At 48.2% G+C, this 17,650-nt stretch overlaps 1 protein-coding gene across 5 annotated transcripts in view; it reads left to right on the plus strand.

The window, feature by feature from the left end:
* ppfia2 (PTPRF interacting protein alpha 2) overlaps positions 1-17,590 on the plus strand; it is a 101,150-nt gene extending 83,560 nt beyond the window's left edge. Inside the window, exons 14-33 of one of the 5 annotated variants that reach the window (XM_062483251.1) lie at positions 1-139; positions 727-947; positions 1,622-1,862; positions 3,582-3,611; positions 3,913-4,043; positions 4,484-4,665; positions 4,997-5,087; positions 8,856-8,937; positions 10,062-10,262; positions 11,596-11,658; positions 12,642-12,674; positions 12,884-13,059; positions 13,224-13,321; positions 13,488-13,663; positions 13,954-14,022; positions 14,312-14,465; positions 14,765-14,821; positions 15,009-15,067; positions 15,965-16,046; positions 16,482-17,590. In XM_062483251.1, the coding sequence (XP_062339235.1) occupies positions 1-139; positions 727-947; positions 1,622-1,862; positions 3,582-3,611; positions 3,913-4,043; positions 4,484-4,665; positions 4,997-5,087; positions 8,856-8,937; positions 10,062-10,262; positions 11,596-11,658; positions 12,642-12,674; positions 12,884-13,059; positions 13,224-13,321; positions 13,488-13,663; positions 13,954-14,022; positions 14,312-14,465; positions 14,765-14,821; positions 15,009-15,052 (2,188 nt within the window). In that variant the 3' untranslated portion in view covers positions 15,053-15,067; positions 15,965-16,046; positions 16,482-17,590. Of the gene's footprint in view, positions 140-726; positions 948-1,621; positions 1,863-3,581; positions 3,612-3,912; positions 4,044-4,483; positions 4,666-4,996; positions 5,088-8,855; positions 8,938-10,061; positions 10,263-11,595; positions 11,659-12,641; positions 12,675-12,883; positions 13,060-13,223; positions 13,322-13,487; positions 13,664-13,953; positions 14,107-14,311; positions 14,466-14,764; positions 14,822-15,008; positions 15,068-15,964; positions 16,047-16,481 lie in introns of those variants that run through there. The other 4 variants (XM_062483250.1, XM_062483253.1, XM_062483252.1 and 1 more) reach the window with 4 other exon arrangements.
* Positions 17,591-17,650: the final 60 nt, after the last annotated feature.

The raw sequence follows: 17,650 nt of genomic DNA on the forward strand, positions 1-17,650 counted from the left end.
ATCGCACCTGGACACGTCGGCAGAGCTGCGGTTCTCCCTAGGCTCCCTGGCTGACACCCAGTCGGACCACTACCGCTCGGCTAAGGTGATCCGCAGGCCCAGGAGAGGTCGCATGGGCCTGCGACGTGACGAGACCAAGGTCAGGACCATCACCACCGAGGAGGCTAACTCTCTTTCTTTCTCTCTCTTTCTTTCTCTCTCTTTTTGTTGCTCTCTCTCTTTCACTGCCACTTACTCTACTGTGGGCAGTCATTGTGCTGTTCTGTGCAGTTTAATAAAGTTTAACTGTTGAGTTTACACAGTTTATAGCTTGAGTGCACGGCTGCATTCTAACAGTAACTTAAAGTAACTTTCCTTACTTGAGAGGCTTGCAAGTTTACTTACAAACTTCTTTATAGGTTTGTTGAAATACTTTTGGGGCATAAACAGAGCAAGGCATGGCTCATTACCTCTGCTAATGAAAGCAGATTTCCCCCTAAATGTACACCCAATTAGTCTGGAAAACCAAAAAATCTATGCAATATTGAAAGTAGAAATCTAAAAGTGCTCTACAGTATGTATAGTATTGGAGTTCCAGTCCAGCTTCTTCCATGGTAGTTTGCCCAGGATTTACTTCAGCATAAGCAGGATGAATTCGTCTTGATACTGTCCTGGTTACTGTGGTCTTGATAACCAAATTCATGTAACCTCTTTCATCATCCCTCTCCCCCATCCTCCCTCTGATAGGCCAAATCCCTTGGCGAGCACGAGTGGCGCTCCCAGCAGCTGGGGGTTCTGGGTAGTCACCAGTTCGAAAGCGAGATGTCGGACATGTCGGACATCGATGATGATGACCGGGAGACCATGTTCAGCTCCATGGACCTGCTGTCCCCCGGGGGGCACTCGGACGCACAGACCCTCGCCATGATGCTGCAGGAGCAGCTGGACGCCATCAACAAAGAGATAAGGTAGCTGGGAAACACCGTCAACACGTTAGGGTGCTGTATTCGGTCACTTCCTACAATCACATCAATGTATAGTAAACCTAATTTTCTCTAAATCTTGCCAGTCGTTTTTCATAATGCCTGTTGGTATATGAATATGCATTGGCGTGTATGCGTAAAGTATTTTCTTTTGTTAGCGAGACAGTGGTTAATATACCTTTCATCAGCTTTCCTTCATTCCTAGCACAGTCTATTGAGAAAGCAGCCCCTGTATTTACCAGTGAGAATGGTCAAGATTTAGCTGATAATAAGTCCTAATAGTGATGGTCTTATCTAATTAGGGTGCTAACTGCACTGCATGGACATGGCTAATGAGCTGACTTGACTCCTGTTATCTCCTCAGCTTTACAGTGTATCTAAGAGCCTCTATCTGACTAGCGCAGCCACCTGACCTACCTCTCGCTATCTTTCCGTTTCCCTCTCTTCTTGCCTCTCTCTTTCTCTCATCAATCGCTCTCTCTCTGTCTCTTTGTTTCGCAATCTTATCTTTCTCTTCCCGAACTCGCTCTGTTTTATTCTCGCTTTCTCTATCTCCGTATCTCTCGCATGCTCTCTGTCTCTTTGTCACTCTCTCTCTCTCTCTCTCTCTCTCTCTCTCTCTCTCTCTCTCTCTCTCTCTCTCTCTCTTTCTCTCCCAGGCTCATCCAGGAGGAGAAGGAGTCCACGGAGCTCCGTGCGGAGGAGATAGAGAACCGCGTGGCCAGCGTCAGCCTGGAGGGCCTCAACCTGGCCCGCATGCACCACCCCGGGGCCTGCATCACCGCCTCAGCCACCGCCTCCTCCCTGGCTAGCTCCTCCCCCCCCAGCGGACACTCTACACCCAAACTGGACCCCCGCAGCCCGGCCCGGGACATGGAGCGCATGGGCGTGATGACCCTGGTACAGTAAAGCAGCATGCTATTGTGATGTGGGGTAGATTGATTCATAATGCACTGTGTGGGTTCATAAGGCAGCATTAACTTGAATCTCATTTTATTTATTCATTCAGCAGACACTTTTATCCAAATCAACAAATAATATACAAATAATACAAATGGTGCATAATAGTCAACACAGCAGATAATCTAGGACCATATACAGCAGATAATACAGCCCAGTATATTATAAGTTCTGTATGATTGTGTCCTATCTATAGGCTTACAGCTCTGAATCCCCTTACCCTTCTCTTGTTCCGTATGTCCCATCATGTAGGCTATCTGACCGGCTCTGACATGGTGTAGAGGTTGATTTGATGGAGAGAATGACCAAAGATGACCCTGCTTGTACCACAGTACATTTACATCACATTGCATTACATTTTATATATTTAGCAGAAGCTTTTAAATCGCAGCTGTTGTGGAAGCCATTACACAGTTTGATTATTATTATCGGTTGTTATTTAGTTATTGTATTCGTTTTGTTTCATTGTTTTTGGGGCACTAGGGGCACTCCTCACTCAGGCAGTATGAGGCTGGTAATTAGGGTAAGGGCCTGCAGCTGGCTAGGAGCAGATATGTTTTTTTACCAGGCAAGAGAAAGACAGAGCAGGTAGAGTCAGACGGATTTAACTATGTTTTTGTGTTTGTTGTATCATTGGATTAAACCTACTGAAAAGCTGAGTCTGTTTGGACATTGATCCAGTCTTAGATGATGCATTTTTTACGTTGATAGTAGTATAACTTTGATGTAATACACAGCATACTAAGAGACAGCTCTGACTCTTTGCATAACAGCCACTTGAAAAAGCACATTATTGGCTTTCCATCAATGTGATTAATATAATGTTTGACGCTCTTTGATGGATTTAATTGATTATCTATGCGGTTGGGTTTGGTCACTCAAGCCTCATGTATGGAAATTTTGTTTGCTTTGTTATATTGATTTTATTTTTATTTTTCAGCTGGTTTCTAATTCTATTATAAATTCCAGTTGACCTTTCTGAGGTCAAATGTACGTCTAGTGTTCAGAAGGGTTAAGAAATGAACAAAACAAGCTTTGTGCCTCTTGTCTCTCAGTGAGCCCAGGTGTTAAAATGGTTGGAGATCCCACTGGCCTTCTCTGATCTGATCAGTGAACTGCTCTGTACACCACATACACTAGAGGATTGCCTACCCCTCTTTCTCCCTGTTTCTTTCCCTCTCTCTCTCTCTGGCTGACAGCACACTGACCTGACCTAGGGCTTTTTCCCTCCAGATGTTGTTGCCGTGGGGATTCAGTTTTTCTCAGCCCTTCCTTATTACTCTGTGATAGCTGTGCTAAAAATATTCAAATCCAGCTCAATCCGCCTCGACAAAGCAGCGCTGGTGTGTTCAAGTGTCTCCTGCACCCATGGGTACATGAGCAATGAGCTTGTGATTGTATTGATCCACAAAATTAATAGTGGTGCCAGGGGTGGTTTTGTTTACAAATCACTCACGTTCCGTAGTATTGATCAGGGTCTGAAAATCCGTAATTGATGGGTCTTGTGTCTTCCCTGATGACACATAATACGGTTATTATAGAGCTAGTAGGCTCGTATTCTCTGTGTACAGCAGGTGTGTCAATGTAAACCTGTTTACACTCTGACTCATCTGTGCGTTTGTGTGTGTGTGTGTGTGTGTGTGTGTGCGCACCTCACAGCCCAGTGACCTGAGGAAACACAGAAGAAAGGTATGGTTTGAACCTTGCAACACCGACTCCTAGTTTACACTGTAGATAGTAAATGATCTGATAGATGAATGTATTGTTAGATTTCACCATAGCCATGACATACTGTTGTCAAATAGGCTTGCGCTGATGTAGAGAAATTATTAATATTTCAAAATATTAATATTTCATAAGATATCAGAGTATAAATATGTATATTATTAATATCTTAAGCAGTGAGAAGTTGTCACTGTTGTAGTCTAATGCTGACCCCGTTCCTCACCCTCACCTCGAAATCCTCCTCACCTCTCACCTCGCCCTCCAGATAGCATCGGTGGATGAAGACGGCCGCGAGGACAAGGCCACCATAAAGTGTGAGACATCCCCCCCCTCCACGCCGCGGACCGTGCGCATGACACACACGCTGCCGGCTTCCTCGCACAATGACGCACGGGGGTACGTATCAACACACACACACACACACACTTGTGCTTCTGCTATAGTGTAGAGGAGTGACATTTCTTGTTTTTATAAACTTGTGTTGTAAGATGGACTGCTGTCTCGTCACTTGTTGAGTTGAGTAGCGTGTGGGAGCCATTGTGTGAAATACAATATCCAATTTGTATGCATCATGTGTGTGGTACAGTGTGTGTGTGCATGTTTTTGATGTTTCCCTGCTCCAACACACCTGATTCAAATGAATGGTCATAAGCAGGCTTCTGCAGAGCTGGATAACAACTCATTCATTTGAATCAGGTGTGTTGGAGCAGGGAAACATCTAAACATGGAGGACAGGGGTGCCCTGAGGACCAGGGTTGGGAACCACTGGTCTATATGTATGTGGTACATGGTGTGTGTGTGTGGTATACTGTGTTGATGCTCTGCTGTGTGTCCAGGATGGCTGCGTCCCTGGAGGCTGAGGCCAGTGCTCTGAGCAGCGTGGCCAGCAGTCAGGACTCCCTCCACAAGCAGCCCAAGAAGAAAGGCATCAAATCCTCCATCGGACGGCTCTTTGGCAAGAAGGAGAAGGGCAGGCTGGCTCACCTGCAACACAGGGAGGCTGTGGGGCCGGGCCAAGGTACCCAACACCACCACCCCCCTCTGGAAAAAAAAAACCAGATTTATTTTATTTCTGTGTTCTAGATTCAAATTCTGAGCTGTACACAAACAGTAGATATTCTGTAGAGGGCACAGTATTGCATTTTCAAAGCTCGATGTTGGCTGTGTAATTATGATAGGGTTCTCCTCAAGTACCGTGTGGATGTGTGATGTGACATGGCTTAGGTGTGGGTACAGGTCAGGATTCATAGACACTGAATAGACAGCTAGACTTCCATTAACTACATGAGTCAGCAGCTCAACTTCTCTGCACTCTCTCTCTCTCTCTGTCTCTCTCTCTCCCCTCACAGCGATCATATCCGACCCAGACATGGTGGGACAGGACATGGCCATGAGCAAGCTAGGGACCCAGGCGGAGAAGGACCGCCGTCTGAAAAAGAAGTAAGCTCCCACGTCCTCCTCCCTCCCTCCTCGCCCACACGCGGCCTGCTGGGGTATAACCTCCCACTGGGCGCTTCTAGCAGGCAGCACTCTGACTGGCTCATCTCACAGCCAGCCCCAGAGAGGTCAGGTCTGGGTTAGTGGACACACACACACATACATACCAGGAATAGCTAACCCTTCAGAATCATCTCTATAGCTAGCTCAAGCAGCTTTGCAGTATACCGTACTGTAGAAACCTTTTCACTTGATCTGACCTCTGACCCTCCTATACAAGAGTCAGGGTTGGTTTCCTGTTGTTATCCATCACTGCCTCCAGTGTGAAAGCCTGCCTGGGTCTGGATCCAGGCCCTGCCAACCCCACAGGCTCCTGCAGAGGCAGGAATCGATAGAGACCCGCCTGCAGAAACAGTCGTGTAGAGAGGGGCAGAATAGAGCGATCACCCCCAACTAAATACAAGGACTCAGCCAGACTATTGATCAGGGGCGGCCTCTAGTCATCTCACACACTGGTGTGGTGTCACTGTGGGCTCCTATAGTTCTTCTAGAAGCCACATCTTGATGGGCCTTTTACATTGTAGATTCATCGAATGTTTGGGGCTAGACTGAAAGGTTCATCCAATTTCTTTGGAACAGGGATGTCATGAGTGCTACATGAGTGATACATACCTCTGCATGCATGTGTGCGTGTGTGTTTGCGGTGCCAACGTGAACACGCTTTCCAATAAGCGAGCATTCAGTCATCCCCACTAACGACCTTGCCTCCATGACAGTCGATCCGTAGAAGGTATTGTACCTGTCGATGTGTTTTTTTTTTCTTTTTCTGTCGCACTGCAACTGACCTCCAGAGACGATCTCTCCAGGAATCAGGCCGCCTTGCATCTTGGTGCCTCCTGTCCCACGCATGCTACTGTCTTCTGCCTGCAGGACTTTACATCTCAGCCTCTTAATCCATAATGGCTGGTTCACTGTCCATGTGATGCGTACTGTGTGTGCGTGCGTGTGTGTGGTGCACAGACATTTGGATGATGAGGAATGTACCGACGTGAGGATTGAGTGTTCACAACGATGTCTTGCCTCGTTTGCAGTGCATTTTCTCTCGGCTGCACGCAGTGTGTTGAAGACGGCATTAACCTGATCACAACCAATGTCTCTCATTCGCTAACTAGCTGTGTTCTCTGACTAGTGAATGTAATTGTCTGTACGGATGAATCTTCTGAGAGTTGTCTGTCCTGTAGATTTTGTGACATATTTTGCTTGCTGTGGAGCAGAGGATACTCCTGCTACTGATTCTGTTGTGTGTGTGTGTGTGTGTGTGTGTTTGGGAGGCTGGGTAATGAAAGTCTAAAGCTTATTTATCCATTAACATGTGTGTAATTTTGTCTCCCGTCACTCTATCTCTCCTTTCTCCCTCTCTCCCTCATTCTTTCTCTCTCTTTCCTGCTCTCTCGCTCTCTCTCCCTTATTCCCTCCCTTCCTCCCCCCCCCCCCTCATCATCCTCTGACTCTAAACAAGCGGGTAAGTTGTGTGAGGGCGTGTGACCCCCCCCCCCCCCGGGTATTTCTCCATTTGTCAGAGCCGTGCCCCGTCTGTCATATCTGTCCGTCTGTCCATCTGTCAGTCTGTCCTCCCCCAAAGACCGGTGCCAAGGCTGCTGTGTATCTCTATCACTCTGTCCCATGTGGCCGTTCAATAATCCCTCGCTTTCTTTTCTTTTGACCGTTTCTACGACGTTTTCTCCCTTCCAGCTGACTGGCAGCTGCTTCCATGGCTGGACAAAGAATGTTGGTCGATGTGGCCGATTGTTTTTCACCTGGAATGTTAAAATACTTCCTCTCCCTGTGTGTGTGGGTGTGTGTGTGTTTTGAATAACCAGCTTCAACACCTGGTTATGGATCATCAGATTTTTTCGTTTGATTCGTCATAACTGTTTCCTTCCCTTCCCAGCTATGTTCAGTGGATGTGACTCATGTGTTGGCCTGAGCTGAACATATAACTCACCCCTGTGTATTGATGAGGCTGTGAAGGCAACATTCCTCCTCTCCAGCCAAAACAACCTCTTATTGAATTGATAGGAAATGAAGGCTTTGTACTTTATGTATTCTGTTTCCTGTCCAAGTGCCCTTTCGTTGCACTGAGGCCTTCATCTTTGTTAGGCTGTACTGTGTGCGGGGGGGGGCTCATGTAGCTAGCTCCTTGTCCATCTGCCAAGTTCTGGCAAAGGTATATGCAGGGACTTGCTTCTGGGTTCTGACTCCCTGAGAACCTAGTCACTCACTGATTAGAAGCCTTTGAGTGTTCTGTACATGTACTGTATGTGTTCCGTGTGCATGTGGGGGGGGGGGGGTGCGCGTCCATATTGATCACTGAACCCTTCTCGATACTGCTTGGCACAATAAGGTTTATGTGTTCATCGTCATAAGGAATTTACACACACTCTGTCTCGATACCTCACCACTATAGCATGCCTGGTGGCTAATTGTACCATTAGGTTCATATTCACTCTTGACAGTACATGATGTACAGTACACGCTCATGTTCACACTCGCACGCATTCTCCTTCACACACACATGATCGTTCTGTGTTTATTTCTTTTTTTCACTTCTGCACACACACCCACCCACCCACACCATCACAAGCGTCACATCAAGGCTTTTCAGCCCGTTCATCACTTCCATCTCCCTCAGCCTAGCAGAGTGCTAGCTTTACCAGAATCAGCATATTACTAACGGCTCCGGCAGCCCAACAATGTGAGGACTGTATCTGCTCTCTCTCTCTCTCTCTCTCTCTCTCTCTCTCTCTCTCTCTCTCTCTCTCTCTCTCTCTCTCTCTCTCTCTCTCTCTCTCTCTCTCTCTCTCTCTCTCTCTCTCTCTCTCTCTCTCTCTCTCTCTCTCTCTCTCTCTCTCTCTCTCTCTCTCTCTCTCTCTCTCTCTCTCTCTCTCTCTCTCTCTCTCTCTCTCTCTCTCTCTCTCTCTCTCTCTCTCTCTCTCTCTCTCTCTCTCAAAATAAGGTGTAGTTTACTTTGAGCTGAGTAGGCCAGAGCGTGTGCTTAGCACAGCTCAGCTTGGTGCTGCGCAGTGCAACATGCCTCTCTGCCATTTTAGCTCACGAGACCAAGTTAGCTCAAAGACAGGAGCATTAGTTATGACCACACAAAGACAGGACGCACAGAATGCATCCCTGTCACGCACGGTTGAAAGAGTAGAGAGGGTGTTCAGCAGCGTAAAAGGGTGTTTTAACGCCTATCCATTGTCAGGGTATATACTGTAAATGTATCTGACATTTGCAGCAAGCACAGGTCCATTGCTTCTTTCGACTCTTTCCTATAGCGGTCTAACCTAAATATAGTATTGTTCAGAAGCTTACAGTTCAATATGAATCCTAAACCTACGTTTACCAACATTCTAAACAATTGATAGCCTCACACACTACAGGACCAGAAGCTGGCTGTTAGAGCTCCAGTTTGGAGGGAGGCGTAGCCTCGCAGGGCTATGAAGACGTGGTTTTCAGAGATAGATGGATGATAGCAGAGTGCCCTTTCCAGAGCTCTAGGAGCACGGGCTGCTCCGAGAGAGATAAGACGGTACAGTGTAGCGCACAGTAGACACAACTGCACTCGGTACACTAGAGACGATGGCAGTGCCTTGTGGAAGTAGAGGTGTGTGTGTGTGAGAGAGTCAGGATTGAAGTCTTGTGAATGTGTGTGCTTGCGTGTGTGTGTGTGTGTACAGTATGCTAACACCATGCTTCTGTCCCCTCCTTCAGGCACGAGCTATTGGAGGAGGCGAGGAGAAAGGGCTTACCCTTCGCCCAGTGGGACGGCCCTACCGTGGTGGCCTGGCTAGAGGTAGGTGCTTGACTAGTCTGGCCTGCGACAGGTTCAACCCTTTTTTCTGTGTAGATCAGACATGTGCATGGGAAGCACAAGACGGGCTCTTCAGCGTGTCTGAAAGCACAACCTTCCTTTCCTCCCGTTCTCTGACCTAAGTTGTTTGCTAGCTTCGTGAAAACAGAGGAGAGCAGAAAGGAAATGATCATATATATAGAACTGGGACCACGCAGAGCTCCAAGGTTTAAGTTCATGGTTTATGGTTCATGTCCTGGGAGGGTGTTACTTGCACACGCTGCACATGTCTGTCAGCCAATCAAGCGTGAAAACCATTCTTCCCTGCCCTTTGACCTTTATGTTTCCAGTGAATTACAGCACACCTCAGTAGGCCGAGTCTCTCTCTGGCTTAATGGTCCGTTACTTTTCAATTAAGTTAATTTTCAATTCACGGTAAGCAGGCATTTAATCAAAATACCACTGTTAATGAATGTCAAATTACTCAACACTTCTTACATAAGCCACCCACTACTGTGGTGTGATTACAACAGGGAACCCCATAAAGCATTGTCAACACATTACCAGCTCTCACCACTTTGGTTGCTTGTACTTTTGAGTCTCTGTGTGACTGTTCAACCCCTTCTCAGTTTGCCCCATACACATTATAGATACCAGTCCTGATATGCATGTGTCTGTAGGCCTCTGAGCTCAGTGCTGAAGGGACGGTGTTTTCCATAGCTCACCTCTGGCCACATCACGTGACCCTCTAATGGTCCAATAACTTCCAGACATTATGCTAGTCTTTAGCCTCACTGGAGATGTATTGAAAGGCATTGAAAGCACGACAAAATATTGTATTTACTTTGTAAACGTCCGAGTGCACTCATTGATTTATATATTTGTAATCCGTTTACAATGTCAGTCACCAGCATGAAATAAATAAGGTGAAGTACTTCGCAGTAAAAGTCAGAGATAAAGCCATTACTGCCCCCTGCTGTTTATTCATAGGTTATTCTAAAACATGTCCCACCCACAATTAACAAGGAATCATAGAACAAGTGCAAGCTTCCCTCTCCTCAAATAACAAATGGACAGTCAGCCAACATGTGTTGACGTCTGCCCCCTTTCCTCCTCTCCTGTCCCAGCTGTGGCTGGGCATGCCGGCCTGGTACGTGGCGGCGTGTCGCGCCAACGTGAAGAGCGGCGCCATCATGTCGGCGCTGTCCGACACGGAGATCCAGAGGGAGATCGGCATCAGCAACCCCCTGCACCGCCTCAAGCTGCGCCTGGCCATCCAGGAGATGGTGTCCCTCACCAGCCCCTCCGCACCACCCACCTCCAGGACCGTGAGTGTTCAGTGACGCACACCGACACACACGTTCAGGCATGGACAAAGACCCATACAAACAGACAGTACGGTTTACGTGAGCGTTCAGAACCCTGCACTCATTAGTGACAACTTGGACTTGCCATGGTAATTGGCTAATGCTTTTGAGCAGCCGGCTGTGCCTTAATAGAAGGTCCTTGACTTGATTAAACGTGTCATTGATTTTGTACAGACTCAAGAAGTTGGACCCTAAACTACGCCACATCCCATATGCTAATTGCACACACACACATCCCACGGACCGCTCATGCGCGGATGTAATCAGACACCCTCACTAACATCCTAGACCCACATTTCACTCTCCTTTAGTGTAGTGGGCACAGCACTTGCCCCTCCCACTCCCCTCCTCTCCTCACCAAGGCCGTCCCAGAACAACTCGCCCACTTAAACACCTCATGAATCTTTCATCGGAGAGTGTGTGACTCCATAGCCCTCTCTCTCTGCCCAGGCAGCACCCCTGGTGTGACGGGGGGGGGGGGGGGGGGGGGCTGTCGCCCTCCATAAGCCCAAACGTCCCTCCAGTTAACACTCATGTCTAATCGACCCTGTAGAACTGAGGGAAGTGTCTAACTGGCATAAAATTGACAGGAAGTGAAGGGGGCGGGGTAGGGTTGGGGGGGGATATTTAACCCGCTTCACTCTTGACAGCTATACCTCCTGTTATCCAATACTGAGGGAGGGAGTGAGGCGCCGATGGCGCTGTGTCTGTAACAGGGTTGGAAGCAGACACAGTGGCAGCAGTAGTAGTAGCCATGCCTTGGGAGAGCTGCTCTCTATCTAGGTCACACCCGTCTGATCATGGGTAACGGAACTGCACAACAATCACCACGGCTAAAATTAGATTCACCAGATTAGGAGGATAGTCGTAGATGGAGGGTAAACAAATGAGGTCGGATAGAGGTGGATGTTTAGGTTCGCAAACACACACTCGCAGTTGGAGTCTCGTTTTGTTGTGATTCACTGATTGTCTACGGCACTAGGTGCCATGTGCTGTCTTGCATGGTAAACGTAGTCTTTATTGTTGTGTGTTTGCTGTTGCTGTGCACTTTCAGTGAGATAACCAGTCCTCTTGTGCTGTTCTGTGCTAGTGTGTTTGTTGATTTGTGTTGTGTACTTGTGTGCGCCCTTTGACCCCAGAGGGGTGGGGCCTCTTCATCATCTGACCGTGATGCTGTAACACTATTGGCTTACAGTGGTGCTGCTCTTCTTCTTTAACACTGCTTGCCCCTCCCACTGGACTACTACTACCAATACTGCTGCTGCTGTCTCTCTTGGGCCCGCCCCTCACGTAGCCGTCAGGCAATGTATGGGTGACCCACGAGGAAATGGAGACCCTGGCTGCCCCCTCCAGAACGGTTAGTCTCCTCTTCTCTTCCTTTCCTCTTACATCCTCTGGGTCTCTCCTGTCTGCTTTCACCAGGGGGGCTGTGTGTGTCTGCGCAGGGGCAGTGTTTTAATATGGCTGTACACACGCAAACATGAAGAAGGTCTGCAGACTGGAGTTGTATTCCATGCACGCATCCTCACACTGTTGCTCTCTCATAAGCATTAGGCAGTTGACAAGACCGATGGTTATTCGGTCAGATTGTAAGATTCTGTCAATCCGTCCGTCGGTCCGTCTTCACAACAGTCCAATTGTCCAGCGGTGTTTCGTTTGTCATGTGGCTCTAAGTAGCCACTAGTCTCCAGCTGTCACTGAAGACGGATAGCATGTTACATGTGAGACAGACTCCTGAGTCCTGGATCTGGCCCCTCAGCTGTTTGCTCCTCATGCCAGTAATCTCTCCTGAATGTCTGGCTCAATGAGGCTAATAGCGAGCTCTGCTCTATGGTATGGATGTGAGTAGTGAATGGCTGAGGAAAGAGGCCCCCGTCTGGGCATTATTGGTGCCGGATCGGTTCTAATGCGCCAGCTCCAATCTCCGAGCCAGATGCAATCTTCTAGAACTGGACAGGACTGCGGGGGTAACCTTGTTACACTTCCCCAGGGCCCCATTCACTAGTCAAAAGGAAGGAAATCGTTTTTTCCCCCCTCTCTAAAATGTAGTTCCTACTCCCATAAATTGTCTTCTCCAACTTTGGATAGATCATATCTCATGCATATTTAAACTGGCTCCACATTATTGGCTTGAAACGTTATTAAAACTTGCACCAGACCTTGAGAGAGAATGTTCTGTTCTGTTCGAGAAACAGTTAGGGGAGTTCGTGCTCATCGTTATTCCTTTGATAACAGGTAGATTACAGTAGTTAAAGGAGCCAAAATCCAGACCAAAACAGTTTTGGTTTGTCAGTGAATAATTCATATTTTGTGTTATTTCACTTTAATGGCCAACAACAGAAGTCTGACTCAGAGGAAGGAAGCTGGGCACAGGTAAGGAACTGGCTACCTTTCTCTATATTTGATCTTTCAGTTCCTTTCATATGTAACTGAAAATGTCAGTGTTTGTAACAGTGTCGTGAACATCCAAGTCACATTTATTTCTACACAGTAGCACGCACAAAAAAACAAACAACCCATGTTAACCAAAGAGCTTTAAAATAAGTCAAAAACAAACGTGTTCTGCTGCTGTGGTCGTTGAGACTCTGGCGTACGGCGACATGAACCACGAGTGGATCGGAAACGAGTGGCTGCCGAGCCTGGGCCTGCCTCAGTACCGCTCCTACTTCATGGAGTGCCTGGTGGACGCCCGCATGCTGGACCACCTCACCAAGAAGGACCTGAGGGTGCACCTGAAAATGGTGGACAGCTTTCACAGGTACTGCCGCATCCACACGACCGCACGGCAACATTTCCACGGAGGACATCCAGGTCTTTCGTTGGCTTGTGTGTAGGAGTTACCGCAGAGGGGGGGTCGACTGTGTTTCTGTTGCTAAGGAAGTATCCGTTGCCGAGTAAAAGGCGTGTCCCGTGTGTCTGTAGGACGAGTTTGCAGTACGGCATCATGTGTCTGAAGAAGCTGAACTATGACAGGAAGGAGCTGGAAAGGCGGAGGGAACACAGCCAGCACGAGATGAGAGGTACTGGGAACCCAGGAGATGTGTACCCCTGCGACTGACCGAGTTATGACTCTGTGTATTAACACGGTCAACCCGTGTGGATTCCCCATGTAACTCACAAATGTACAAAGAGAACCGTTATGGCAGGGTATTTTATATGTTCCTGTATGATGGTGTGCGTGTCCAGACGTGCTGGTGTGGAGCAACGAGCGTGTGATCCGCTGGATCCAGAGTATCGGTCTTAGAGACTACGCCAACATCCTGTTGGAGAGTGGAGTGCACGGTTCCCTAGTCGCCCTCGACGACAACTTTGACTACGTCAGCTTGGCACTGCTCCTTCAGATCCCCAACCAAAACACTCAGGTCGGAACACACATGCTCATAGCACACACACATGTTCGCACACAGTTCAGATACACACACACACAATCCCTTGTGTTGAGGAAGTCTGGTAAATCATTCGAAACAGTTACGGCTGTTACCTTCATCCATGACACGTGAAGCACACCCTTTCCGCAAAATACATGCTTTGCTTCTTCCAAACAGTACATCATTTCTGAACTCTCTCACTTCAAATCCCTCCATTGTCCGTGAGCGGAGACAGTCTGAAGTGTTAGTGAAGTGCTGTGCCGTTTCCCCCCTCCTCCCAACAGGCACGTCAGATTCTGGAGAGGGAGTATAATAACCTGCTAGCACTGGGCACTGAGAGGAGACTGGACGAGGTGAGTGACACCTGTCACCCGCACTACTGGCCCCCGCCCCGCGGTTACCATGGGTGACAGGCCGTGACAGACAGACACACCTGGGTTTGTTGTCAATCGTTTCTCCCACCTGTTCTGTTCCCACCTGTTGACACATCAGAGGCTGTTTATCACATGAAAACAGCATCTTTAACGACTTAGAAAACCACAAACCATAGTTGAGCTTTTTTTCAATTCTGACTGCTCTGAACTACAGTTGGTTCCTGGGGGGGTTTCTAACCCGCTGTCCCTGTGTGTGTCCGTATGTCAGTGTGATGACCGGGACCTGCGGGGGCCGTCGTGGCGGAGGCAGTTCCCCCCCAGGGACGTCCACGGGATCAGCATGATGCCTGGCTCCGCGGAGACGCTCCCAGCAGGCTTCCGGCTCACCACATCTGGACACTCCCGCAGATTACCCCCTGAAGGTGAGAGCCCCCAACACCACACACCTCTTCACTGGTTAGGACTACCCCCTCCCCCCCCCACACACACACACACCTTGTCACTGGTTAGGACCCCACCCCCTCATGTACCGTAAGTGTACATGTCGATAGATGAGAGATTGATATACTGTATGTTGCACAGTGCTGTTCAGAGTGCCGTGTAGGAGGCTTTTATGAAGAAAGCCAACTTGATGGCTCAGTTTGCAGCACACTCCCCTCCCTCCGGCAAGTTCTGACTGTGTTTCTGTTGTTCTCTCTGACCTGGGACTGCCGCTCTGCAGTTCTCTATGAGGCGTTGGACGACAGTCCTGACGACATGTATTTGGACTGGTTTCAAGGTCAGATATATAAATACTGCATACCCAGTGGCACCGGGGGCCCCTGTAGGGCCAGGGGGCCTCCAATGATGTCCCCCCCCTACCCCCTCCGTTAGTGCTGCCCACCCCCCCAATGTACCTGCTCTTCTCCGTGGTCTTGACATTAACTGTCCTCTTTCTCTTGTTTTTTCTTTCTCTCTGTCCTCAGTGCCCAACTCCAAGGGTGGTCCTTATGTTTGGCAGGATTATTAATGATATGGTTTGACGGTCAGTTACATTAGAACTAGTGAGCAACTTAACGCTGGTTAAGGTGTCAGTTAAGTGGATAATAACTGTCCTTGGGACAGTGACTAGCTGCTGGTACACCCTTGAAGTTAATGCAGTTACTTGGCTAAACAAAGGATGTGAGCTATGTAAGTGGCGTAGAAACAGGAGGTTTTTGCATAGAAAAACACGAAGTCTTCAGAAACTTCCAGTGTGTGTGTGTGTGTTGCCCCCTCGCTCCCTCTCCGCTGTTAAAGGAGGACTCAGGTCTCAAATCTTTCTTTTTGATAGAAAAAAAAAAAAGGGATGAAAGGTGTATTGGAACTTGGGTTTGTGATTGTGGTCTGGCTAGGTCAAGGTTTTGCACTGCACCCTACAACTCTGAATGCAATACCAGACGGACACATGAACACACAGGTTCCGATACATGAAAGGATGACATCTGACGTTCAGGTTTAGACACAAGTTCTCCTTTAACGATGTGCTCTGACACTGTGTTCTGACCCGGTGTAACTGGACCTTCTTCCTGTGCTCTTTTCTCTGTGGTTCCTGGTGTATTGTACCCAGAATAACACAGGTGCTCCCCTCATAGGTGTGATTCACTCAAAATGAGCCCACACTTCTCCTTTGAGTGTGTGATGCAGTGTGTCATCGCTTGGCTAGCTGGTGGACATTTTCACTAACCTCGTTCTTGTTTGTGTGTGTGTTTCAACCGGTCCAAAGTCTGTTTGTTTGTTTTTGGTGCAGACTCAAATTGAATAAGTCTACAGTGTCTTAAGATCTGATTTCTTGTCAGTTGTTCTGGGTGTACAGTAAATTGGAGAGCTTAACCTGCTGAAGCCAGGAGAGAACCTGAGGCGTCTGACTGACTGCTGCCTGTCTGTCTGTCTCCCCCTGCAGTCGGACCATCAGCAGTACAGCGCCTGGACAGCTCCACAGTGAGGACCTACTCTTGCTGAGGGAGAGAGAGGGACTACTAGCTGTGAGTGGAACACACATAAACTATGTCCTGAGTAATTAGAAGGGAACAAAGACAGGGGTAACTTGCGTAGTGGGAAACCTACGCTCGTTTCGAGAGCTTGGCAGGTTTTTAAGGTGCCGTGTTTGCCAGGAGATGGGGCAAGTGACTAGACAGCCACACTGTCTGTAGAGAGCAGCTGGCAGAGCACACTGCCTCTCCTCCTCTCCAAGGGAGAGAGCTACAGCTGGCTCAGGACTGACAGAAAAAGCAGGGCTTCTCAGAGAGGCACACATCACAGAAGCTGTCGATTCCACGAAAACACCATCTGTAACGACCTAGAAACAGGAAAACCCATGTTTGATCCATTTCTTGTCATTTTCGATGACTGCTCTGAAGCATGTTTGGTGGCTGGGCTGTTTTCTAACCCACGTGGCCCGTGTCCTGTTGCTATTCCAGGTCCAGACGCTGCTGGAGTTGCACCCTGAAGCTGCTGGACTGGCCCGCCTGCCTAAAACAAAGTCTGACGATGCACACTGCCAAGAAGCGACTGCCCCACCACCTTACCCTCACCCCCCCCTTAAAAAAAACGAAGAGAAAGACAGAGGTGGGGGCCAAAAGAGAGGGTTGGACCCCCCTGCCAAGCCACCCCTCCTCTACAGTTAAATGCCAAGAATCCCCCCCTCCCCCCCTTTGTGTGGGCACCAGCTGCTGGTGCTAACCCCCCTGCAGGTTGTCCTGTTGTCACCCTTTTTACCTTCTTTTACATATACAGAAACTTCACTTGTCGGAAACATAGCGTTACTGTGTAATTTCTTCTACCAGAGATATGTGTAGGGTTATATGTAAATTAATATAAATATGACTTTTTTTTAATATATACACACATCTATGTAAAAAAAACAACTTAAAAAAAAAAGATATTCAGAGTTTGTGCAAATAACTTTGCCTTCCCTTCTCCATGTCACGATTCAAATATGCTGCTCTTTGAACATTTTCCTCCACGCACGCCTCTCCCCCACCTTGAGAGACCATTTTGTACATACTGCTATTTTTTCATCTCGTTGAGGTCGATGTCGAATGGGGACGGTTCGGTACCTCCAGAGAGGGGACATCGGACGGTCATACTGGCGAGGACTTGGCGTGTGACATCCTACATCTATACTTTTGAAATCGACCCCACATTCCTTAGGTTGTTCGCTCATTCATACATTCTCAGAGGATCCCATTTCATGAACACAAAAGAATAGTAGGAAACCACTGTGGCGCCTACTAACGTGACAAGCACTTTGATACAACAGGCTCCACTCTGGACTGTCACTGCCAAGGACACTCAATGACGGGGCTACATGACGCGCACTCCAGACCACGGAGAACAAGTCGGACGTCGTCCTGTTAACCACGTTACCTTGACAACGGGTCAGGCCATACAGCACCATATGTAGTAACTTGAACGCGCATACACACTAACACAGCCAAGCTGGCCTTTTGTTTTTGTCCCAGAGGTGTAGAAGCCTCTGGAACTCACCCACCTTATCAGCAGAAATAACTGAAAGACATCTGCAGCTCCCTGTGTGCGTAGAGTGTTTATGACCATGTGGAATTGAGGTGAATTTAAAAACCTCTTG

The sequence above is a fragment of the Osmerus eperlanus genome, chromosome 17 (genome assembly GCF_963692335.1).
Source record: "Osmerus eperlanus chromosome 17, fOsmEpe2.1, whole genome shotgun sequence".
NCBI classification, from domain to species: Eukaryota; Metazoa; Chordata; class Actinopteri; order Osmeriformes; family Osmeridae; genus Osmerus; species Osmerus eperlanus.